At 48.2% G+C, this 25,819-nt stretch overlaps 1 protein-coding gene across 2 annotated transcripts in view; it reads left to right on the plus strand.

Annotated features, from left to right (window-relative positions):
- Positions 1–1,615: 1,615 nt before the first annotated feature.
- LOC125942445 (uncharacterized) overlaps positions 1,616–25,819 on the plus strand; it is a 59,932-nt gene continuing 35,728 nt past the window's right edge. The window contains exons 1-2 of one of the 2 annotated variants that reach the window (XM_049660613.1): positions 1,616–1,727; positions 5,397–5,571. In XM_049660613.1, coding sequence (XP_049516570.1) covers positions 5,407–5,571 — 165 coding nt within the window. In that variant the 5' untranslated portion in view covers positions 1,616–1,727; positions 5,397–5,406. Of the gene's footprint in view, positions 1,728–5,094; positions 5,572–25,819 lie in introns of those variants that run through there. The other variant, XM_049660612.1, reaches the window with a different exon arrangement.

Below are 25,819 nucleotides of genomic sequence, written 5' to 3' on the forward strand. Positions count from 1 at the left end.
GTATTAATGTGGGCTTATTTCCCTACTAGCCAAGTGTGGTAATTACTGTTTCAGTTCTTTACTTTGCCTGCTGCCAGTATGCAACCGCTGTGGCATGGCGTAAATAGAAAATGGGACCTCATGTATGACAAAAACAGCATTAGTTTCTGAGCCACTGCAGCTGGCACGCACTAAGGAAAATTCAGCTTTTTAACACGTTCGCATCTTAAGGGGAATTTCATACTTCCCCAAATTTAACATCGCTGTCGGATGATGTACCGCCACGAAAACAAGAACGAAACCTGTTAAAATGTTATGCGGCGCTTGCGCATGAACGCGACAACCATGCAGCTGGGTTGCATTTTGGTTAGTCTGAATACGAGTGAGTCTGGCTGAGTTGCAGTTTGGTGAGTCTGAGTGCAAGGGAGCCCGGCTGAGTAAAATTTTAGTGAGTCCAAGTGAGTCTGGCTGAATTAGCATTTTGGTGAGTCTGAGTGCGAATGAGCCTGGCTGAGTAAAAGTTTGATGAGACTGAGTGTGAGTGAGTCTGGCTGAGTTGCACATGTTTGGTGAGTCTTAGTGCGAGTGAGCCTAGCTAAGTAGAATTTTGGTGAGTCTGAGTCCGAGTGAGTCCGACTGAGTTGCAGTTTGTTGAGTGAGTGCGAGTAAGCCCGGCTGAGTGGAATTTTTGCAACTCTGAGTCCGAATGAACCTGGCTGATAATAGTTCTGGTGAGTTTCAGTCCGAGTGAGCCCAGCTTAGTATAGATCGTGTGAGTTTGAGTCTGAGTGATCTCGGCTGAGTAGAATTGCAGTTAGTCTGAGTCCAAGTGAGCTCCAAGCAAAAAATATAATTTGTGAGATAGTCTGAGTGAGCTTCATTTATGTTTCCGTCCAATGGTTAAGTGGCTGAAAGCAAAGCAGTGAGACACGCTTTGACAATAAGAATGGCACCAGACAGTCAGTGTTGTAAACTAAGCTTGCAAGTCGAGCAAATTGTTTATTTGGAATTGTAGAAAACTGCAGGTAAGAAAAGTATGGTAGCCTTTTCACCGTGAGGGGAGGGTAGATAATTTTTTAATAGGTGAGGATGAGTGTGAGGGAATGCACTCATTTTTGACACTCATAATTTGAGAACATTTTCCGCTATCACCATGAGCGTCGGTGCGGGAATATATAGTTAGATCATAGTACCACCAATGTTTTCAGCTTTGTAGAAATGCATGCGCCGTACCACCGCTCGACCCACTCTTCCATATCCTTGTACACAATAACTACAAAGCGCGATTCTACGCATACTATGCGCTTCGTGTTGGTTTAGTCTGCTTTTCGTCGTAGTTTCCAAGTATGCTGGCATATTCCATTATTCCATCAAAATTCAGATTCGGTTGCTTTTCAAACTGCTTCAAAATAAAATTTTATTTGCTCCTAATTACTCCAAAATGAATTTAGTCTGCTCCACGCTGCTCCAAAATGCAATTTTGTCTGCTCTAAACTGCTCCAAAATGTAATTTTGTCTGCTCCAAACTGCTCGAAATTGCAGTTTTACTTGCTCCGAAAATTGCTCCGAAATGACTTTGGGCAGTCCTACCCCTGGTCATGTTAAACTCCTCAATTTGTCTCACTCGCAGATCCCAAGGCAGCACAACATCAAGATGCAATCCGAGAAAGCGATTGAGGCGAATGGCAATGTCTGCCACTGCTAGTGACAAGATTTTTTCACCCTCGAAAGAGACAGAAAATTTTAAAGTAAGAATTTTTTTTTTACAGTATGTTCTTTTTCAGTTCAGATGCATATTTTACCAAGATCAATGTTGCTAAGATCAATGTGTAAAACATTAATAAGGTAAGATTCATCTATCATTTTGGGGAAAGTATGTTAAATGCAACATTCTTGCCATATATCAATATTTTAAAAGCACACAGTTTGAATACGGAGTTGAATACCAAATGATTTTTTGCATCTAGAGACTGAAAAGAAACATAAAGTGAAGTTTGTAATGAGCAAAAAGTGAAAAAGGTCTTAGAGTACCCAATTGCCTTATAGTGGGCACTTGAAGTGGCTGATGGACCAGATGCATGAATTTTTATGTGAGGTGCATTGCAAGAATAGTTGTAACCCTGTATACTTGGTCATAATAGAATACACAATTCTTAAATTGAATACATTGCTTTGTAATAGAGGTATTCAATTCTTATCTGGAACATTGAATATTCACATCTCTCCCCTTCCTATTACCTGTATTAACCCTCTATTGTGACTCACCAGTGTAGAAAATGCGCCGATGAAAGCAGCAGACGCCACGATTGCTTACTTGTATCTACCATTTTTAATGTGATTTGCAGAGAAACTCTGCAGATAAACTTGTTTTCTCCTTTCATACTTTTGCTGCTCTCTGCACTGTCTGTTCCCTGCAGTAACTATGTTTCATATACTGTGTGAAGTGTTGTGGAAGCTGTGTGTTTTGTGGCGTTGCTTGCTGTGCATAAAATAGTATGTGATCCATCACCTGCTTTCTCCGGCTACTGTTTTGAACCGTCAGATAGCTAGCTCAGACGTTTTTACTTGTGGAAAGCTCAAATTATTGCATGGTGTCTGTAGTTCATCACTGTAGGGACATTTTCCAGGGACATGCATTTCTGTTGGAAAATGTTCTCAAGCATCCAGCTTTGTTTCATGGCTGGTGATTTGAAGGGACCTGATCAGTGATAACTGCATGTCGCCACTAATGTCTAGTGCTTGGCTTGAACCGGTTCCAGTGTCGTTGCTTGTAAAAAGGCAAGCCCACACAGTACTTAGTCAAATTTACAGAACTTAATTTAAAAATTTCCCATTATTAATTTCATATCACTTATATTTTCTGAAATCGTTTTATGTGCTCGATCCCTTCAACTGACCACTGCATGAGATATTTAAACTTCCTTGTACGCAGTTCACTTTGATTAAATTTCGAAGAACAGGCTGCTATATACTCTTATCTTATGCACCATCTATAGTTAAGGCTGATACCTTCAGTTAGGTCTTTGCATTTGGCCATGTCTGCCACCCGCTTATTTGTGTTCCCCCATGTGTGTAGGCTAATCAGCTTCGCATTCTGGCCAGTCTCAAGTCTGTAATGAGGATGGTTAGCATCAGTCAGGGCAGCTGGTTGTGAAACCTTTCGATGGGTCCATAAAAATTGGGAGCTGCTATTCACTTGAACATAGAATGGTTGTAATAAATAGTGGCACGCTTACTTGCGACTAGAGACAGAATCTCCATTTGGCTGTGCTTTGTGTAGGAGTGCTCCATGTTGCAGCGTATAAAGGAGTTTAAACACGTCATTGCACGGGAAGAGGTCTGGGGCAAAGGGAGGTCACAGGGCCACCTCTGCATGCATACTTGGCCTGGCTAAGATCATTTGCTGGAAAATGACTTCACTCGCACCCCTTGACTGCTGTACGCCTTTAAATTAATGTTCTTACTGCTACTTGGAAAAAGTCTCCCACGCAGATATGACAGCAAAAGATTACAGGCAGGGCTTGACGCACATCCTCCTTCAACCTGGGGACACCTCGGGGACATAACTGCCTTTCAATTCAGTACTAACTGATATGTTATGAACATAAAAAACATATTTTTCTTTTACTTCTTAAGCACTTTGGGCGGTCGATGCAATACTGGAAAACCTTGCTTTAGGGCAGGCTCAGCTTGTCCACAAAAGTATTTCCGTTTTCAAAGCAATCTGTACGAACGGTGCGCATCCACTTAGTTTTTTGTCTGCTACATATAGATGGCAGCACTTTGTCAGTGCTCAAAGGTCACATTTATGAAATTACGCTCTTTGGCCTACTTTTAGCAGGATGTTTTGAAAGGAAACTAGGACTTGGTGCTAAGCTCTGTGCCAAAGTTCTGTGCACCATTCCATGGTAAATGAGATTTTACGCACTTGATGATCGGCCTTAGCAGTGGAACAATGGGTGGAAAGCTTTTTGGTGTCAAACTTTGCTTCACAGAATAGTTGATTTTGAAGCACCGTAAAATACAGCATTTTTATTGTTTACAGCCATATCGCTACTAGTAGCAATGATATATATATATATATATATATATATATAGTAGTAACTGGATTTTTCAATGGGCCAAGCGTATTTAGGAAAATCAGAAGCACAACTTCGCGGTTATCTTAGGTTTATTATTTTCCCAACAGTTTCGGTCGGTGGACCGACCTTTTTCAAGGGATACAGGAAAATCCTGTATCCCTTGAAAAAGGTCGGTCCATCGACCGAAACTGTTGGGAAAATAATAAACCTAAGATAACCGCGAAGTTGTGCTTCTGATTTTCCTATATATATATATATATATACATATATATATATATATATACACACACACACACACACAAACAGTGGAACCTCATTGATACGATTATCACGGGAACCGGAAAATAAACTGTATCATCCTATGTATCATCCAACCAAATCGTAGTATAAGGAAAAGAAAAAAAAATGTATGATCCCAAAAGACGTATTACGCAGAATCTTAGCAACAAGGTTACACTGTATATATATTTATATATATATATATATTGCTTAATGAAGAATTCAATTGGGTTTTGGGTTTTTAAATGTGAAATATGAAGTTGAAGTAAATTGATTGACAATGCTTTAGAGGTGCTGAGCAAGAAGGGCAGTTTGGAAATACATATACCCTAACAAAAAGAGGCAAAATAAAATCACTTTTGGTTAGAATAATAAAGCGCTTAAAGGTTTAAGTACCACTATCAGATGGCAGAAGCAGCACTTCTATGCGCGTGGGCAAAGTAACAGTACTAGTGGAACAGCTGCGTCATTTGCACTGAGAGGAGGCCTTCGCGCCATCCTGTGTCAAAGAAGCGTAAGAGCTGCCTCACTAGTAAAACTGAAACCAAAAACCCAAACTATCCTATCATCCTTATCATAATGGAGTTGAATCGAGCGGCCATAGCCACGGATATAGTCAATGCCATCACTCCTCCATTTGCTGTTTTCACTCTGTTGTTGCATTTCACACTTGTGGAGATTCCAATATTCTGCCGCTGTACCATCTTTTTGTTTCACAGGTTGGCAGGTATGCAAAGCACGCTTCACGGGGGCTTTCTGTCGCCTGTGATAACACAATATAGATCAAATTAGCGTAGATTTTCTTGAAAGCTGGCAGCAGAAATATGACTAAACCATTTCCACACAGTTATGTGTACATCTGGCATGCCATCTGAGGCAAATATGTTACACAATCACTTCAGTATTTATTTTAAGAAGGGTTGAAGGCATTGTGCAATGTAACGTGCAAGGGGTCTCTGGAGGATATAGGGCTCCCGATGTTTCTATGCCCAACATGAAGGCACCTCATGCCTGTGCAGTACACTTCACTGTGCTGTGCACGTTTGCTTATTGCAGGAAACTGGAGATGCTGGACAGCATCGGTTGCGAGGAGCTCTTGCAATCTGACAACTCATCCGACAGCCTGGTGTGTTTAGAAGAATGCCCTTCTCTGCCGGTAGACGAGGAAGATGACGACCTGATCTTCATGGTGCAGTGCCAGTCCAGGATGCTCAAGTACTCCATAGCACTTGTAAGCTGCCTTCATTGAGCAATTTGTGTACTCAATCTCGATGTAACTCAGCTAATTGGTAATACTGTAGGACCTTGTTCAGCCGATCTGTGACTCCTGTGTGGCAGTTTAGCTGATAATCTTGCGCTAAAGCATTTTTGTGGTTTTAGTTGTAGTTTTCTGGACAGCATAGCCCTAGAACAGTGTTTAATTTCACCATTTGTGGGTGCTGTGCAACTGTAAAATCTACAAAGGAATGGTATGTGTGCCGTTATAACAAAGGATACCTTCTAGGCACGGTTTAAACATATTTAAGAAATAGATGACAGTGTTGAAAGGCATGTTAAAGAGAATGCTTCATACACATAAATCAGGGGTGACACTTCTGTGCCAATTTTGTCATTTTGATACAAACGCAGATAACTGCACCAAACACAGAAAATTGACTGAAATTGCAACATGCTACACCAGAACGGCTTCGGCATGTACGTGTGCTCTGGCAGTGGCTGCGAGTGCGGTTGTTCACATTCCGCAGACCGTGCGATGGCGCCTCCTGCAGTTTCTCGTGATTTTCGCGCTTATAATGCTGAACTTTTCGGTGCTTCCGGCAAGTGGCTGGCACACGCTGTTGTCACTGCTGTCGGAACGGCCAGGGCAGCTGTCACTGCTGTCGGAACGGCCAGGGCGGCTGTCACTGCTGTCGGAACAGCCAGGGCGGCTGTATTTAGAGTATTCTAGAATACGGTTGAGTGGACTGAGCGACGCTCCCTAATTGAGGTGCAAAATAACGAAAAGCGGGCTCCGGGCACTACGAGCGAACTAGAAATTAGGGAGGCGCACGCTGCAGCGGGTTCAGCGGGCGGGTGTATCTGTCCTCAGGGCAGGTATACCGTAAAAATATTCCAATCTGTTTTTATGCCCACATGGGCTAGGCCTGAGCCATTTGACATATCGCGAAAGGCTAAAGGCGGATTTGGAATAAAAGGTCAGTTTCAGCCTGAAAGGCGAAGCATCACTTGCAATAGCAAATTAGTAGACAGCCATACGAAGTAAGGATAGTAGTTTTATCGGCTATAAACTTGTAAACATTCGCTTACTAACTAAATTAACAAGCATGCATTGTGTCCCACGCGCACAGGTAAACATGAACACGTCTCACTCGTTGACTGCTGAAGCTGGCTGTCTAGATGCTGGAGTGAGGAAGCGCGACAGCAGCAGCGAGCGAATTGACCTTCGCGCTATACCTTGCTTCAACGGGAACTAAGCGGCAAAAACATAGCGTGCACGAAGCTATGAGCACTCGCACTCTGTCCCCATCACAGATCACTTTCAAGATAGGGCCTGTGCTGCTGCGCCATACCCAGCAGCCATCGGAGAACACCCCCTCCCTCCCCTCCTACCATGGTGTCTTGCGCGCACGAGACTGAGCTGCCATCGTCGGCTCACCCTTGCACGCTTTCACTCGCACATACAGCATACAGTACGCGGTGACGATGTTATCGCCCCTGGACTTTATACGGAACATCACGGTGATGACTGCAGAAATGCGCCTCGAGTGTCCATATAATTGCTATCGCAATAAAGACAGATTGGAATGGTTTTACGTTATACCAGTCCAGTGTTGGTTGCCACTCTCTGGGTCCACGTTGACATATGGTAACCCAGAAATTATGTTAGCGCGCCGATTGGACCGCATAATTTGAGAACAATTTCCGCTATCATGATCGTCGGCGAGGGAATATATAGTTCGTCTGTAGTACCACTAATGTTTTTGGCTTTACAGGAAAACATAACGACGTGCCGCCGCTCAACACATTCTTCCATATTCTAGTGCGCTATAGCTACATAACATGATTCTACTACGCACTTTGTGTTGGTTTATTCTCTGTTTCATCGTGATTTTGAAGTGTGCTGCCATATTCCATTATTTCACCAAAATTCAGATTGGCCTGCTCCAAACTAATCCAAAATGAAATTTTCTCTGCTCCAAGTTGTTCCAAATTGTAATTTTGTCTGCTCCAAACTGCTCCAAAACGCAATTTACTTGCTCCAAAAATTGCTCAAAAATGACTTTGGGCAGTCCCACCCCTGAAAGAAGCAACTCGACGCGCACACGGTCCTCAGCAAGCTCTATCGAGCTTCATGCCATTACAGAGAATTGTTCGAATGCTAAGTTCATCGAGGTACTTGTGAATTCCTGTCCACTGTCATTCTAGGTCGACTCAGGTGCAGAAGTTTCTGTTGGGCAAGCTCATTTCTTGGCGTCCTGCCACAGCTTCATGTCCCAGAAGGCGAGCTGAAGGGTCCTGGTAACCATAGATTGCTTGTCCTGGGTACAGTCTAGCGCGATTTGAAGGTTATTGCGCAAGCGTGGGACAAGAACAGCACCACGGCCCAGAAACGCCTTTCGAGGAGAGGGACGTATCAGGCCAGCTTCCCTCACTCTTTTTGCTGTTCCTTAAGCTCCAATCACTCCCGTCAGAGGAACGCGCTCTTTAATTTTTTGCTTCAGTGAACAGGCAGTGGTGGTATTGCATGCAACATATTCAGTATTATCAGGAGTTGGACGCTCTTGGACACTTTTGCTACCATCCACAATGATAAGAGGAGTCTACGCTTGATCGCAACGAATGGAAAGTTTAAAATAGAGAGAAAGGGGTGGCGAGTTAGCCGGGGAGTGATTGTTGTAGCATGGAACAGCCAATGAGACAGAGAAGAATGCGAAATACTTATTTTCACTGTTCCGAAATGGATCGCTAGGTTCCTGGGACGCTAGGGTGGTCGACGCTTGTGCGATTACCTTCAAATCGCACTAGACTGTACATTTCAAGCTATGCTCACATGGAAATACAAGTCCGTGGAGAAGAAACTGTCATGTTTTGGCTGCCAAAACAGTTTCTCTGCTAGGCAAAACGGCAGAAACACGGAGATGCGCAAGCAATTAGATAGTCACCCAGTCAAAAAAAAGTTCCTCAAACCAGTTGGAAATTTCCAATTGGAACCAATTGGATATATCCAATTGTGTTTTGGGACACCCATTGGAAAAATCCAACAGGTCCAATTGGACCAATTGGTTTTTTTTAACAAAATTGGACCCAATTGGTCTCTGACCTGGGCTCGCTGTGACCAACAATAAAAATGAAGGAAAGGAAAACAAAAGCCTAGATAGGCCTTAACCTTGATATGACATGGATATACTTGAAACTCCTTTCGAGAAGCATACTCATGCATGAACACACTACGGCAATTATCTTCATTGAAATATACCAACACTGACCACTTACTATGGGAGATGCATGTCAGGTGCTATATAAGTGAGCAAAATTTGGTTGACCAAGTGGTGCCAGTGGTTCATGAGAAATTCGTAAAATTTCAAGATAGATTTTTAACTTGACAGAAAGCTAAATGCTTTTCTCCATTGATCACACCAATATACAAAGATCTTTTACTTTAAAACGAACAATATAATTGTGATATTATTATTATCAACTATTCTGCTGTTTCGTACGTGAGATTACTCTGTAGCGCCTCAGCATGCGGCGCCCGTCAAGGAAGAAGAAGTTGGCATTCGAACGCGCGGCAGGTGCAGAGCGAGAATAAAAAATCAGTTCGAAAACTCAACGCTGTCAGGGCTGGATCTTTCTCGTGTTAGCTCCGACAGTTAATGGTGACCCGGACGTGATGAACACGCAACCCCAACCATCCCGCATGGATCCCGCCGGCTCTTCCACCCAGCCTACCGGTCCTGACGCCCAAGAAGACGCCAGACCTAGCAGTGCTGCGGTGGCTGCGATCCAACACGTCAACCTGCCACCATTTTGGCCAAACAACCCCTGCACATAGTTACTGCAGGTCGAGGCGTACTTCCGTCTACGGCAAATCACCAGCCAACAGACCAGGTACTGGCATCTGGTGTCCTCCTTACCTCCGGACGTAGCCGAAGACTTCACAGATATTTTAGCTTCGCCGCACCCGAGCCATCCCTACGACACGTTGAAGGAAGCTATCATTTCCCGCAAGTCCGAGTCTGAACACAGCAGACTCCAACAGCTCATCACGGCCACAGAGCTCGGTGACCGTCGCCCATCCCAGCTCCTGCGACGCATGCGCCAGCTCATTGGCGGGACCTCCGCCCCTCAAGAGGAGAAGCTTTTGCGTGAGTTGTTCCTTCAGCGCTTACCGCAGAGCATGGTCCCGGTCCTCGTCGCTGCAGGAGATGTCCCAGTAGACACGCTCGCTGAAATGGCTGATCGAGTGGCAGACTACTCGCGGGCACATAGCCTCAACGCCATGACCACGTCGCCACCGGCCACCGCTGCAGACCCCGCGCTCGCGAGCATCGACAACCGTTTGGACGCCATTGTCAGACGTCTCGACGACTTCGTACCTGCGCAGCGCCGATTGGCATCCAGGTTCCAGTTCCACAGTCGCTTCTCGACGTCTCCACGCTCTCCGGGACTTCAGACAACCGACGCGCCACGGGACGACTCGTCCTCGACCATGTGCTGGTACCACCGCCGATTTGGGGCCTCTGCACGCAAGTGCACTCACCCGTGCTCCTGGTCGGGAAATGCGACGACCGGCCACTGACGACGGCGAGTGGTACTGGTAGAACGTCATGCCGCCTTTTCTATGTTTCTGATAAGATCACTGGCGCTTGCTTCCTCGTCGACACAGGAGCCCAGGTTAGCGTCATACCGGCCTCCTGTGCAGATCGCCGTCGCAACGAACAGACCTGCCCACTCCAAGCGATCAACAACTCCGCCATTCCCACATACGGCCAACCCTCTCTTACACTTGACTTTGGACTACGCCGTACGTTCCGCTGGATTTTCATCCTCGCTGACGTCTCGCAAGCTGTTCTTGGAGCTGACTTCCTCAGTTTTTTCAACCTTGCTGTGGACATGCATGCTCATCGCCTCATCGATCTCAACACGCGCCTATCCATCAACGGTATACCCTGCACTTCCTCGTCAACGAGCCTTCGAGCTCTCACACCTGCTTCGCCGTATGCCAAAATACTCGCTGACTTCCCCAACCTCACGAAGCCGCACACCAGAGAGTCACCGGTGAAGCATTCCGTCACTCACCACATTGTGACCACTGGACCTCCTGTTTTTACACGGCCTCGTCGACTTTCTGGAGAACGCCTCACCATCGCCCGCCGTGAGTTTGAGCACATGCTTGAACTTGGCATTGTGCGGCCTTCCTCCAGCAACTGGGCATCGCCACTCCACATGGTCCCGAAGAAAGATCCTGGCGACTGGAGACCATGTGGGGATTACCGCGCTCTCAATGCCCACACCTTACCAGACCGCTACCCACTTCCTCACATACAGGATTTCACATCAAATTTGGCTGGGTGCACGATCTTCTCTAAGATTGACTTAGTGAAGGCTTACCATCAGATTCCTGTAGAACCCGCTGACATTCCGAAGACGGCCATCATCACCCCATTTGGCTTGTTCGAATATGTAAGGATGCCTTTTGGACTGCGCAACGCAGCACAGACTTTTCAGCGCACTATCAACGAGGTCACGCGAGGTCTCGATTTCGTATTTGCCTACCTTGATGACCTCCTGGTAGCAAGCTCATCGGGCCCTGAGCATGAATACCACCTGCGCACCCTGTTTCACCGTCTGGATGATTACGGCCTCGTCATAAATCCCAATAAGTGCGTCTTCAGCGTCGCTACAATCGAGTTCTTAGGCCACCTTGTCACTCCACAGGGTATACAACCGCTCGCCAGCAAAGTGAAGGCTATCCAAGACTTTCCACCCCCGACATCAATGAAATGACTCCGAGAATTACTGGGCCTACTAAACTTCCATCGCCGCTTTCTTCCTAAGTGTGCCACTTTCCTAAAGCCCTTAACCGACCTATTAGCTATAAAAAAAGACCCGGCTGCGCCACTGGAATGGACCGACGACGCCGCATCTGCCTTCGCCACTGCCAAAAAGGCTCTGGCAGACGCCACCATGCTCATACATCCCGTTCCTGATGCCCCAATTCGTCTCATCACCGATGCATCGAGTGTAGCAGTTGGCGCTGTTCTCGAGCAGCACGCATCAGGTTGGCAGCCCCTTGGATTCTTCTCGCAAAAACTCAAACCACCGGAAGTAAAATACAGTACATTTGCCCGAGAACTCCTTGCTGTGTACCTCGCCATCAAACATTTCCGCCATTTACTGGAGGGCCGGGACTTTTACGTCGTTACAGACCACAAGCCCCTGACGTTTGCCTTCCATCGCAATCACAGCACTTACACTGCAAGGGAGATCCGTCAACTATGCTTTATCTCCGAATTCACCGTGGATCTCAGACACGTACACGGGTCGGAAAATGCCGCCGCTGATGCACTCTCACGCATCGATGCCTTGTCGACCCAGCCACCACTAGACATGGAAGAGCTAGCAGCTGCCCAGAGCAACGATCCTGAGCTGCATAGTCTTCGCTCTTCATCCACGTCTCTATCTTTCACGGAGTGCCTACTTCCATTTTCTACCTCATTAATAACGTGCGAAACGTCTACTGGTGTTCCTCGGCCCTTCGTGCCTAAAGCGTTTCGTCGTGCAATTTTTGATCAATTGCACAACATGAGCCATCCGGGTATTCGTGCGACCCAGAAGCTAGTCACATCTCGTTTCCTTTGGCCAAGTATCAATGCTGACGTCCGACGCTGGGCGCGAACCTGCCTTCAGTGCCAGCGTGTTAAAATTCACCGTCACACGGTCACTGCACCATCCCCCTTTCGGCCTCCCGACGCAAGGTTTTCCCACGTACATCTCGACATCGTCGGCCCTCTTCCACCATCACAAGGGGCCTGTTACCTACTGACATGTGTGTATCGCTTCACCAGATGGCCGGAAGCGTTTCCCGTTTCCGACATTACAGCACCGACAGTGGCAAAGGCTTTCACAAACGGCTGGGTATCACGCTTTGGATGCCCTTCTGTCGTCACCACTGATCGCGGTCGTCAATTTCAATCGGCCCTTTTCACCGCACTTGCCAATATCTTGGGCATTCGACACATCCACACGACTGCCTACCATCCTTCAGCCAATGGCATGGTCGAACGGCTTCATCGACAACTGAAAGCTGCCCTCACTGCTCACCAGCCAAGAGAACGTTGGCTTGATCACCTCCCCTTCGTACTTCTGGGCATCCGCTCAGCATTGAAGACGGATCTCGGCTGCTCATCAGCTGAACTAGTCTATGGCGTGTCTCTGCGTCTTCCAGGTGAATTCTTTGAGCCGTCGTCGCCCCCTTCCTCTCATGATGCCTCTACGTACATTCGAGAGCTGCGCACCACGTTTCACGACCTTGCTCCTATAATTCCTGCCGACCGACACCCCCAGTCTGTCTTCGTCAGCCAGGATCTGCATGACTGCAGTCACGTTTTCGTTCGGCGTGACCAAATACGGCCACCACTCACACCGGCCTATGATGGCCCATTTCGCGTCCTCCATCGTACACCTAAAACGTTCACGCTGGACATCAACGGCCGTGAAGACGTCGTGGCTGCCGATCGACTAAAACCTGCATACATTGCCGCTCTCGCGTCCGCGGAGCTTCCATCTCAAGTCTGGACTCCCACATCCAAGCACGTTCACTGGGCGACTCCTATGGCTCACGCTCTACGGGGGGGGGAGCCCTGTAGCGCCTCAGCATGCGGCGCCCGTCAAGGAAGAAGAAGTTGGCATTCGAACGCGCGGCAGGTGCAGAGCGAGAATAAAAAATCAGTTCGAAAACTCAACACTGTCAGGGCTGGATCTTTCTCGTGTTAGCTTCGACAACTCAGTGACTTCCAATTGGGTCCAGTTGGGACCAACTGGCATACCAAGCTCCAGTGATGTCCAATTGGAACCAACTGGACTTCTCATGATGCCCAATTGTAACCAACTGAATTTCTCATGAAGCCCAATTGGAACTTGGGCCTCCGATGATGCCCAATTGGAACCAGTTGGGTCCCATTAAAACATCCAACTGGACTCAATTGGTTTTTTTGACTGGGCATGTACACCAAACCACACGCCTCATTGCACGCATCGCAAATCGACATCACGGCATGAAAGAAAACAACCTGATTCATCTGCTAACCACCTACGCCCTGAGCAGGATCACCTATGTCGCCCCGTACCTTCACCTCAATGCGACTGACAAGCTCAAACTCAACACCATGATTAAGAGGGCCTATAAGCAAGCCCTACATCTTCCAATTTTCACATATAAGGAGAAACTGGACGCCCTTGGCCTTCCCAATACCATAGACGAACTCATTGAAGCTCAGCGTCACAAACGACTCGCCAACTCCACCATGGGCAGGCACATTCTGTGCACCCTAGGCATAACTTGCACCACCCAATTCGGACCAAAAGTACCCGTCCCTCCAAACATTCGCGCTTAGTTATATCACCCATACCTCGTAATATGCAGCCAAAACACAATCAGGAGCAACGTGCAGACAGAGCTAAACATCTACAAAAGCGCTATGACCAAGCCGCAGATGTAGCCTACGTGGACACCGCGGAATACCCCCACCAGAACGCCATGGCAGCCGCCGTAGTCGCGGGCTCGCAATACCGCCTCGCCGCGGCCGCATCAATACTCACCACTCAACCCGAAGAAGGAGAGGAAACGGCCATCGCCTTGGCCTATGCCTCTACCAATGCACACTACATCATCAGCGATTCAAAAACGGCCATTCGCAACTACACAAGGACTCGTAGCACCCCAAGCACAGAAAATACTCTCCGGCACTCCCGCCTCAAGGCAACGCCGCGTACAGATTATCTGGGCCCCTGGTCATTCGGGTCTGGCTGGAAATGAAGCCGCCCACGATGCCGCCCGAGCTCTTGCACACCAGGCGCATCATCCGTCTCCTGCGTCTTCCGATCCTGACGGGCCCTCTGTTCTGCATCGTGGCCGAATGGTCACATCTAGAGAAATCCTCCTCCACTACTGCAGAGAGTGGTTACGCTAACCCCCAGCACACAAAACACTGAATAAATCACAATCCACCACTTGGCGACTACTTCAGACGCGAACTTTCCCAAACCCCGTGCTATATCACCAAATTTACCCCGATGCATACTCCCTACTCTGCAAAGCCTGCGAGGCCCGCGCTGACCTTGATCACATCATCTGGGCATGCCCGAAAGCTACACCCACCGCACTAACACTACACGCATCATAACTACGGCCGAGTAGTGGGAGACTTTGCTGCTCAGCTTGGACCCAGAAGAGCAGCTCTGGGCCGTCCGGATGGCCGAAGACACCGCCAGAAAGCAAGGGCTGGCCGCCATCTGAGGAAAGGGAGGCCTGGGGGTTAGTCTCCCAACCCCCGCCACCCCCAAACCCCATCATAGACACAATAAAGTATTACAGTAGAACCCCGCTGTTACGTTTTTCACGGGACCGTAAAAAAAAATGCAAGAGCTGGGAAACGAAGAGCCAGGAAACAGGAAAAATTGAGAAATGGGAGTAGTCTTGAACTGCACACAATATTATTTTAATTCTTACGTGTGACAAAAGTAGTTTTGCCCGACAGCCGAAGTATCGATTGCGATGAGCTATACAAAGTAAGAATAGTAGTCTTATCGTCCATATAAACTTGTAAACATTTGCTTATTAACTAATTAACAAACATGGTGTCAGCGCCCACAGGCAAACATGAACACAACACACTCGATGAGCATGGACACGCGAAGTTAAGCGCCGCTGCAGAAGCGAGCGAAGTGACCTTCGTGCTGTTGTCTATCGCTGGAACGCAAACTGAGCGCCGAGAACACGCAGCATGCACAAAGCTACGAGCCGCCGACGCACCTACACTGCGTAGACTCAGCCCCCGCGCAGATCTCTTTCAAGATACGGCTCGCGCGACCGACCGCGCGCCGCCGCGCAGTATGATGCCAGAGCACAACGCTGCCCGCTACCCCTCCCCCCTCGCTCCCTCGCCGGTGCCTCGAGCGCAACGGAAGGAGGCGCACTTCCTCCCTGCTTTTCTTTCTTTTGCGCGTGAGACGCGGTCGTCGGCTCCCCTCGCACGCTTTCACTCGCACATGCAGCATACGGCGCCGCTGCATGTGCGAGTGAAAGCGTGCGAGGGGAGCCGACGACCGCGTCTCGCGCGCGAAAGAAAGCATACGGCGCGCGGCGACGGCGTTATCGCCCTTGGACTTTATACGGAACATCTATGAGCCAAAACCAATTTTAGGGCCGCAACGCGTCATAGACACCATTTTTAGATAGCAAATGTGGATCTCAAAGGCCATACTTTTGCTGGCGGAAACCGAAAATACATAATAAGTGTCGCCCCCGGCACTTTGGGCGGCCAATGCCATCGTCAAACAACCAAGCCAAGCAACATGAAAAGTCAAAATGGCCGCTCGGGCCGGCGCGCTGTGTCAGTTCGCAACGTATGATGCGGGAACGGTTCCACAGTTGCGACGTAACAGCGGGGTTACCAATGCATTGGGTTCTATGGGAGCTGTTCCGGGACCGGCCGAAAACGACTTAACAGCCGGGAAAACGCAGCACCCGGGAACGTAACAGCGGGGTTCTACTGTATCTCTCTCTGCTAGGCTTCCCTGCAATTCTGGCCCCGGGTGTATGCTAGTTCCTCGCCCATGCCTCAAGCTCGCAGGAGCCACACAGGGAGCTGCTCTTAGACCCTGGCCTGTTCAAAGGACACAATGGTGCCAGAAGCCTACAAGATTCGCTTGAAACCCAGAGCAACACCATTCTCGCTAAGCGCACCTCGACGCCTTCCATTAACTCTTCATGAGCCCATATAGAAGAAACTGGACAAGATGGAAGTAGAGGGGGTGATCCGTCACGTCAACACCCTGACTGAGTGGTGTGACGGACTGGTAGCTGCTGGTGATTGCAGGATCTGCGTTGATTTCCCTCAGCTTAACAAAGCCGTTCATTGCGAACGCTACATGCTGCCGACTGTGGAGCTGTGCCTAGCTGCGTTTGGAGATGCCAAGTTTTTTCAAAGCTCGATGCTACCTTGAGGTTTCATCACGTCATGTTGTCTCCAGAATCTCAATTGTACACAACATTTAAAACCCCGTTTGGTCGCTAGTGCTTCCTGCAGCTGCCATTCCCCATTACATCACCACCTGAGTACTTCCAGAAACAAATGTCTCGAATACTCGAAGGCCAGGTCGGTGTGGTGAACATGATTGATGGCATTCTTGTTTTCGGCTAGACTGATGAATAGCATCACTGGCCCCTCCAGCAAGTCCTTGGTTCACTCTCCGAGAGAGCCATCATGCTCAACCGTGACAAATATTCCTTCGGCACCAGCAATGTCAAGTTTCTAGGAGTCATTGTGAGGGCTCAGGGCATTTCACCACACCCAAACAAAGTAGCAGCCATCAAGCATATGCCACCTCCAGAAGACGTGTGTAGTGTTCGTCGTCTACTTGGATTGGTGAATTGTGCGAGATGTTTCTTGCCAAATGCCTCTGCCGTCACCGTTCCCATTTGAGCTGTGCTGCTAAAAAAACTCTTGAGGGGACTTTGGACCCCGCCCAGCAGTCAGCTTTTACGAAGCTGAAAGAACTGCTCTTCTTTGAGTGGTGTGTTGCAAGGTACAACACCCTGTACAAGAAACCGGTTTCTGCAGACCAGCTCCTTTGGTGTGAGAGCTGTGCTTCTATAAGAGCAACCATCGGGAGAAAGTCGAACAGTTGCCTTCTCCTTAGTATCACTCACACCTGCAGAAACAAGGTATAGCCAACCCAAACAGGAAGCGCTTCTTTGGCAGCCAGTTGGGCTGTGCAAAGGTTTGACTAATATGTGCATGGTTTGGACTTCACTCTGGAGACTGACCATCAGCCTCTCGTTGCTCTCTTGGGTAACATGGGGATCGACCTTTTGCCACCCGGAATCCAGTGTGATGCCCTCTGAAGCTCGTGTGTCATTGCTTGCAAGCAGGCCTCTGCAAGACAAGTAACCTGTTGAAGTCACGCTGGCCATCTGTGGATCCAGTCGACCACAGAAACCGCGCTAGCAAGCAATGACAGACGAGGGACTTCTACAGAAGGCATGCTGCCCGTGAGCTCTGTCTGCTTCTGCCTGGTGAACAGCATTCAAGCCTCTCAATGCGGGTTGCCCCATCCTCCATTGCTACGCCACCAGCTGCGCAGGAGCCTTCGGGGCACGTTTCTCATTAGGGCTGAACTATTCGTGTGCGAAGGCTGGACTAGTAAGTAGGGGCACTCAAAAGTATGGATGTAGTGTGCCGGACTTAGCTTAGATGGCACCAAGGTGGGTATCGTGGTTTATTGCTGTTGTAGCTTGACACCGGGACCGGGTTAGAACGTACTTTATTATCGAGGTGCACACTGGCAGCCTGAACTCAACAACAAGAAGAGAACATACAACGATACTCGAGCGCGTATATAAGCACTGGCTATCTCTCGGTGCATGCGCAGCCAGAACTAGTTTGCGAGCCCACAATTTATGGCACGCGATTGTCTTATCGCATGATGGTTGACGTCACAACACTTGCTTCACGCACAGTTGTAGAAATTATCATAAGTCAGGCGATCAGGTGGGCGCCACTCCCTTGTGCTCCTTCGTAATGGTAACGGCTGCTCGTGATTGCCTGGACACAATGAAGTCGTTGCTGGTGACGACGACTCCAGGCTTTGGTCTGTCGTCGGTGTAGTATCGGTGACGTCAGATGCATGTGGCAGTTCCACTTCAGCCAATGGGTCATGTCATATCTTTGGCTCGATGTTCGATGGTCGCAGGTGGTCCGCGTGCACAAACCACACTGTGTTTCGCACTTGCACTAGATATGTCGAAGATGACTTTACATGCGTCACTTCCCCAGGCCACCAGTTCACCACTTCTCCACGCACAGAACGCACCAGAACTCGATCACCCACAGCAAACACTCGCGGCGGACCTCTGCACATATCCGCAGATGTTTTTATTTTTGCGGTCTTAGCGCTCATTGCATCTTTTACGTCTGGGCGCAGCAGCGACAATCGGGTCCGCAGCTTCCTTCGTACAAATAATTCCGCAGGTGTTCTTCCCTTGAAGGTGTGAGGCGTTGTTCGATAACAGAATACGAAGTTATCTATTCTGTGTTGAAGCGATCTATTAGTGCCATTTTCTGCGTCTTCTAGTACCTGTTTGAGAAGAGCTTTTTTAGTTGTGTGAACTGCGTGCTCCGCCGCACCGTTAGACTGCGGGTGGTACGGCGGCATCAGTGTGTGCCTCACACCATTAGCTTGAAGGAAGTCTTTGAACTCAGCGGCTCGAAACTGCGGCCCGTTGTCCGTCACTACCTCCAGAGGAAGGCCATGCGCCGCGAACCAAGAATGCACAACCTCAACCGTCTTCGAGGTGGTTGTTACCTTCATGATCTTAATTTCCAACCATTTGAAATACGTGTCAATAGCAAGAAGAAATGTCATCCCTTTTTCTTCGGCGAAATCTAAATGCACTCGTTCCCATGGATTTTGACATACCTGCCATGACCACAAAGGTACTGGTGACGCTGCAGGGAGAACAGTCTGGCATATTTCACATTTGTGCACAATGTTTTCGAGGGCCTTGTCCATTCCAGGCCACCATACTATTGACCTCGCTAATGCTTTCATTTGGGTTATTCCCAAGTGCTGATCATGCAGCAATTGCAAAAGACCATTTTGCAATGACTCCGGTATCACAACTCTGTTTGTCCATATAACGCACCCGTCGTCTACACTGAAGTCCACCCGGCCTATCCAGAATGGCTTTAGCTCCTCAGACACTGCTTTGGGCCATCCTTGCCAAATCATGTCACGCACAGCCCTCAGCACTCCATTGCATCCCGTTTCCCGGCTGACATCCTTTGATGCCAATGGCAAGTCATTTAGGGCCGAAAAGTAAAAGATTTCTTCACAGCTGCTGCCTGTGTTGGGCAGCGGTAAACGAGACAATGCGTCTGCATGCTGGATGGCTGTTCCTGGCTTGTGTTTGATTATATAGCTGTGGTCGGCCAAAGATGTCAACCAGCGATGCACTCTTGCAGTGGCCACTGCACTGCCCTGCCGTTTAAGATCAAACAAAATTGTCAAGGGCTGGTGATTGGTTGTTATATCAAAGGGTCGCCCGTAGAGGTACTTGTGAAATTTTTTTACAGCGAACACAATACTAAGTGCTTCTTTTTCAATTTGTCCGTAGTTACGTTCGGACGCAGACAACGACTGTGAAGCAAAAGCAACTGGCTTTTCTTCACCGTTTACCACGTGCGATAGCACTGCACCTAACCCATAATCAGATGCATCACATGTAACCCAAATTTCTTTTTTTACATCATAGAGCTGCAGCACACTTTTATCAGTCAACATTTCTTTGCATCTTCGGAATGCCTCATCACAATCACGTGACCAGTGCCACCTAGATTCTTTTCTCAGCAAGTCGTGCAATGGTTCCAAGACTGAGGCCAAATTCGGCAAAAATTTCCCATAGTAGTTTATCAAACCCAAAAAGGCCTTCAGCTGGGTCACGCTAGTGGGCCTTAATGCTTTTCTATAGGCTTCTACTTTTTCCGCCGTTGGGTGCAAGCCATCCTTGTCGATCACGTGCCCCAAATATGTGACGCACTGCTGAAAGAAACTGCATTTCTTAGCGTTCACTTTTATGCCGTGTTCACTTAGGTGTCGCAGAACTTGCTCCACTCGTTCGTAGCACTACTTGTAACTGTCACCTGCGATGACTACATCATCTAAATAGCAGGCGGTTCCCGGCATATTGTGCAGTATCTGGTCCATGACTGCCTGGAAAATCGCCGGTGCGCACGCTGCGCCATAAGGCAAGCGGCGGAACCTAAAGAGTCCTAAGTGGGTGTTTATTGTGAGCAGTTCTTGAGCTTGCTTGTTTAGCTCAAGCTGCAAGTACGCTTTCGAGAGATCTATGATAGAAAACACGGTTCCACCCTGCAGGCTTGCGAATATATCTTCAGGCAGTGGCAAGGGATATTGATCGACCTTGATTGCTGGATTTACCGTGACAAGGCAATCACCACATAATTGCAGTTCCTGTGTGTTCTTTTTTGGGACAATCACAAGCAGCGTTGCCCATGTACTGTTCCTGACTCTAAATATGACACCAGCTGTTTCTAATTTCACCACTTCTTGCTCGACTCGCTCGCGCAAAGCATATGGCACTGGTCGCGCTTTCATAAACACAGGGCGCACATCATCCTTCAATTCAGTGCTGCATTCGAACCCCTTATGGTACCAAAACCCCTGCCAAACACTTCGGGAAATTTCTCAGCAGGCGATGTCTCCTTATCCAAAACTCTTACAGGCAAGACTTCAGACCAATTTATTTTGATTTTAGAAAGCCAATCTCGGCCAAACAACGTGGGCATTCTTGCCCCCTGCGCTTCTTTCGCTATGACCAGTGGTAGTTCGTAGCATTTGTCTTGGTATTGCACCTTTACATCCATGACGCCTACAGTAGGGACTGCCGTGCCATTGTAGGTGGCTAATTTGACATTTGCTTGTTTGCAAGAGGCATTCAGAAAGTGTTTCGCACACTCTATTTCTGACATTATTGACACCGCTGCGCCCGTGTCAAGTTTCATGGGTATCACTTTATCATTTATCAGAACCTCGAGTAAAATGGCGGGTGCGCCTTCCTTTTGGTTCGTGTGACATAAACTGAGTAGTTCATTGTCGAACTCTTTGCTCTCTACACTGTGGATAAGCTTAGATTTGCATATTTTGGCAACATGACTCGTTTTCGTACACTTTTAACAGGTACTGTTCAGAAATCGGCAACTCAAGGGTGAATGCAGTCCTCTGCATCGATGACACATTCTTTTCGTTTCTTCTTTCGCTGACCACTTTGCTTTTGCGAAGCTAGACTGGGCCGGCACTTCTTTCGTTAGGGCTTTGCTTTGTTGCGCGACTTTCTGTTGCCAGTGGATGTCTTCCGTTTCTGAAGGCGCTGCTTTGGCATTGGTTTGCAGTATTTCTTTCGTGTCTTGCATCGCTGCTTCCATGGCTATGGCTACGCTGCATGCGCGTTCCCATGTCACTTCGTCATCTGGCATTGCCAACAACCTGCACCGTACTCCCTCGGTATGTAGCCCACCAACGAGCTGGTCCTGCAGAGCTTCCATCAAAAAGGTGCTGAATTCGCAGGTTGCAGCGAGTTTCTTCAATTCAACTATGAAATCTGCGACGGTCTCATGCGGTTGTTGCTTTCACTGGTGAAACCGATACCATTCCGTGACCATGGAGCGTTTAGGAGCGTAAGGCTTCTTCAGAACGTCCATGACTTCCGTGAATCACGCCTTAGCTGGTGTTTTAGGCAGCAGCAAACTCCGCAGCGTGACGTACCCCTTCTCACCGATAGCCATTAAGAAGACCGGTAGCTTCTTGCCTTCAGCTATGTCATTGGCCGCGGCAAATACTTCGAACCGCTCCAGGTACACCTCAAAGTTGCCGTCATCTGGATGGAACTCCGGTAGCTTCCCAACAGTGGTCGCCATGCTTCCGTTCGGACTGGTTGTTGTGGCCATCCTAGAAACCTGGCGCGGATCCCACCCTCGTCGCAAGTTTGTTGTAGCTTCACACCAGGACCGGGTTAGAACGTACTTTTTTATCGAGGTGCACAATCGCAGCCTCAACTCAACAACAAGAAGAGAACATACAACGATACTCGAGCGCGTATATAAGCACTGGATATATCTTGGTGCATGCGCAGCCAGAACTAGTTGGCGAGCCCACAATTTATGACACGCGATTGTCTTATCGCATGACGGATGACGTCACAACAATTGCAATAAAGCAACTTCCCGGGTGGGTGCAGCTGGTCTCTCGCTGGATTAGATGGGTGTGTGTTGCTGTCGGCATGCTGATGCCTCAGGGTATCCATTCGGCTGCCTTCAAGTGCGTGATCCTTATCAAATGAATTCCTGATCCAACATCGTGGAAGACACTTGACTAATGCATGTGCGCCCAGATTATCTAAAAGAAATTACTTTTTTTTAAATGGGGGATACGACTGTTGGACAGTCTTCGGGTGTTGGTCCTATATGGCGCATATCTAGTAACACGAGTCAACTAGCTCCCTTTATTACCTCCTGCGCATTACTGACGAGTCCAGTTGATTAAGTTGGCTCTCTGTTTTCAAACGGTCATCATGTATCACTATACTTGCCAAATGTTAGACCAAAAAGATGAAAAAAATTTATGGCAGAACTCATTGTGCGTTTACGTTGTTTAAAAGCTTCTGGAAGTGTTGTGCTCTCTGCTCAGCACTACACTGCCATCCTGTTAGTCTGCTGGTTGGGCAAGTTGGCAGAATGGATGCTATCAGTGACTCCGGGAGTATTTTCTAAGTGGGGGGGGGGGAACTTACACACAAACAGGACAGTGGGAACACTGCACACATCAAGGCACCGACCATGGCCGGGTCATTCACTGTGGGTACCAAATATTCGAGAAATCGAATGTTAGATGTTTAATAGACCGATCCCACCGACCAATCCGCGCATGCGCCGGTTTTCCAGAAGTAGCATTGCCACCATCTTGGTTGTAGTCAACTAGTCAACCACACCACCGCAGTCCACGCTCATTGAGTACCGTATTTACTCGCATAATGATCGCACTTGCGTAATGATCGCACCCCTAAATTTTGTCGTAAAAATTAGATTTTTTTTTCCCCCACGTAATGATCGCACCCCAAACTTGCCGCAGCGATATGTCATGTGCCAAGTCTAGCTGATGATCATCATGTTTACCACATGTCGAACGCTACATAAATAACTCTTCAATACTCACCAAGTGAACTGCACACACCAAACAGATTCCTAATTTTTGCCCACCCTTGGCGGAAACGTGCCGTATTAGCATAGCAGTAAACACAAATGCCGTAGTTTTCACCACATGCCCGCCATGTGTTTCTACGTCTGTGGCAGCTGAACGCACCCATCTCGGTTTCTGTCCTCTAAACGCGGACATGGCTATGCTGTTGCTGCAAATTTACCGATTTAAACGAAATAATTCATTATTTCGACAGAAGAAATTGTTTTGACGTGCGTGACGCACTCACGACCTCCATGACTCACGAGAAAAAACGCGTTCACTTAGCTCCGTCAGCCGCCATGTTTGTTTTGATCACGTGGTTTTGATATCCCGCAGTGTTACAGCAGCAGCCGCCTGTTGGTTGACTTGTTGTCATCTCGCAGCAACAAGCTGCCGACGCGTTCCCATAATTCCTGAAAAAGCCACGTCGCCACTATCGCCGCGTTTTTTCACCATTCTGTAACGTGGTGGCGTGCTTTGTGGTTGCTTGTTTGAGTGCCGGTTCACGATGGGGCGATACGCGAGTTTCACTGCCGCGTTTAAGCTGAAGGCAGTTGATTACACGCTCGAGCACGGCAACCGCGCTGCCGGCAGGCATTTCGGCGTCGACGAAATCAGAATCAGGTATTGGAAAAATCGGCGTGAGAAGCTCATGGCTACCAACAGCACGCACCGGGCTTTCTGCGGACCCAAAACTGGCAAGTTCCCTCACGTTGAGAAGGCAGTCCTCGAATGCGTGAGGGACATGTGCAAAGACGGTTGTGCAGTGTTGTTAGAAATGATACGGATGCAGGCACGCACAATTTCCCAGAGGGTGGGAATTGCCACAAAGGACTTCCGCGCTAGTTCTGGCTGGACGACACGCTTCATGCGGCGAAATGGACTGTCACTGAGGCGGCAGATGTCGTCGTGCCAGCGACTCCCATCCACGTACGAAGACAAAGTCATCGACTTCCGTTGGTTTGTCACGAGAATACGTGAGAAGAACGGCTTCCTGTTGTCACAAATAAGCAACGCGGACCAAACACCTTTGACATTCGACATGCCTCGAAGCAATACCGTCAACGAAAAAGGTGCTCGGAGTGTCCTCGTAAAAACGTGTGGTGTGGAGAAGCAGCGAGGCACCGTGATGCTCGCAGTGATGGCAGACGGGCGAAAGCTGCCGCCATATGTTATTCTAAAGCGGAAAGCTATTCTGAAGGGAAAGTTTCCACGTGCGATCCACATCAGCGCTCAAGAAAAAGGCTGGATGACGGCAGAACTCATGGTAGACTGGATTAGGACAGTCTGGGGACGAAGAGCAGGAGCGCTTCTGCTTCCTTCACTGCTTGTGCTGGATAGCTTTCGAGGCCATCTCGTCGACAGTGTTAAGGAGCGGCGCACGGAACTTGCAGTGATCCCTGGGGGTCTAACGTCGCTGCTACAGCCTCTGGACGTATCACTGAACAAACCGTTCAAGGACAACATTCGGAGGCTGTATGCAGAGTGGATGGCGGCGGGCGACCATGATTTCACGCCAAGCGGGAAAATCAGGAGACCGTCCGTGGAAGTCCTTTGCTCATGGATTGTCGAAGCGTGGAGTAGCATCTCCGACGAGGTGGTCGCCAACAGCTTCAAGAAGACAGGCATATCTAACGCGCTCGACGGAACAGAAGATCACCTTCTGTGGGAGTGCGATGACACTGCCGGTTCTGACAGGGAATCGAGCGGCGACGACACTGACGCCAGTGACGTTTCAGACTCTGAATAAAAATTAGGGGGTCAGTGAATGAAAAAATAAAAGGGCAATATGCAATGCATGTAGTTCCTGCGTAATGTGTGCGTTTATTACAAAGGTAAGCCTTACTCTACTTTTATTTTTGGTTATGTTCATGATAGCTATCATAAGAATTGTGATACGCGACTTGTTTGCGTTTTCAGTGCTCAAAATATTATTTCGCGGAAAATTTACCCCGCGTAATGATCGCACCCCGAAATTTGCGACAAGTTTTTTTTAAGTGCGATCATTATGCGAGTAAATACGGTACTGGCCACGTGCTTCCCAGACATCTCTGCGACTCCACCACCGAGAAACATTCGTCATGTATTTTAAGAAATTACATCGGCTGTTCATTGCAGTATGTGAAGTAAACGTTGAAAAGTGCCTGCTGCTTTTTCATTTCAGTATTTATCCGCTGATTACGCATTGAGTATCGTATTTGAGCAAGCTTTGTATGTAGTACATGCTGATGTACGCGGTCATTTTGCATTACTATTTTTGCACACGTGCATCTCAGTCACTGCAACAATATGTTTGCTTAGCGATATACATAATAGGATTTGTATATCTGTTGGAGACAGATTTGAAATGTGGGGCCGAAACTTTCCTGCCCTAATGATGCTTACCTACATGGGTTTCGCGCACGACTTGCAGACTTCGGTAACAGCGATATCTAGCAGTT

The sequence above is a fragment of the Dermacentor silvarum genome, chromosome 1, assembly GCF_013339745.2.
Source record: "Dermacentor silvarum isolate Dsil-2018 chromosome 1, BIME_Dsil_1.4, whole genome shotgun sequence".
Lineage (NCBI taxonomy): Eukaryota > Metazoa > Arthropoda > Arachnida > Ixodida > Ixodidae > Dermacentor > Dermacentor silvarum.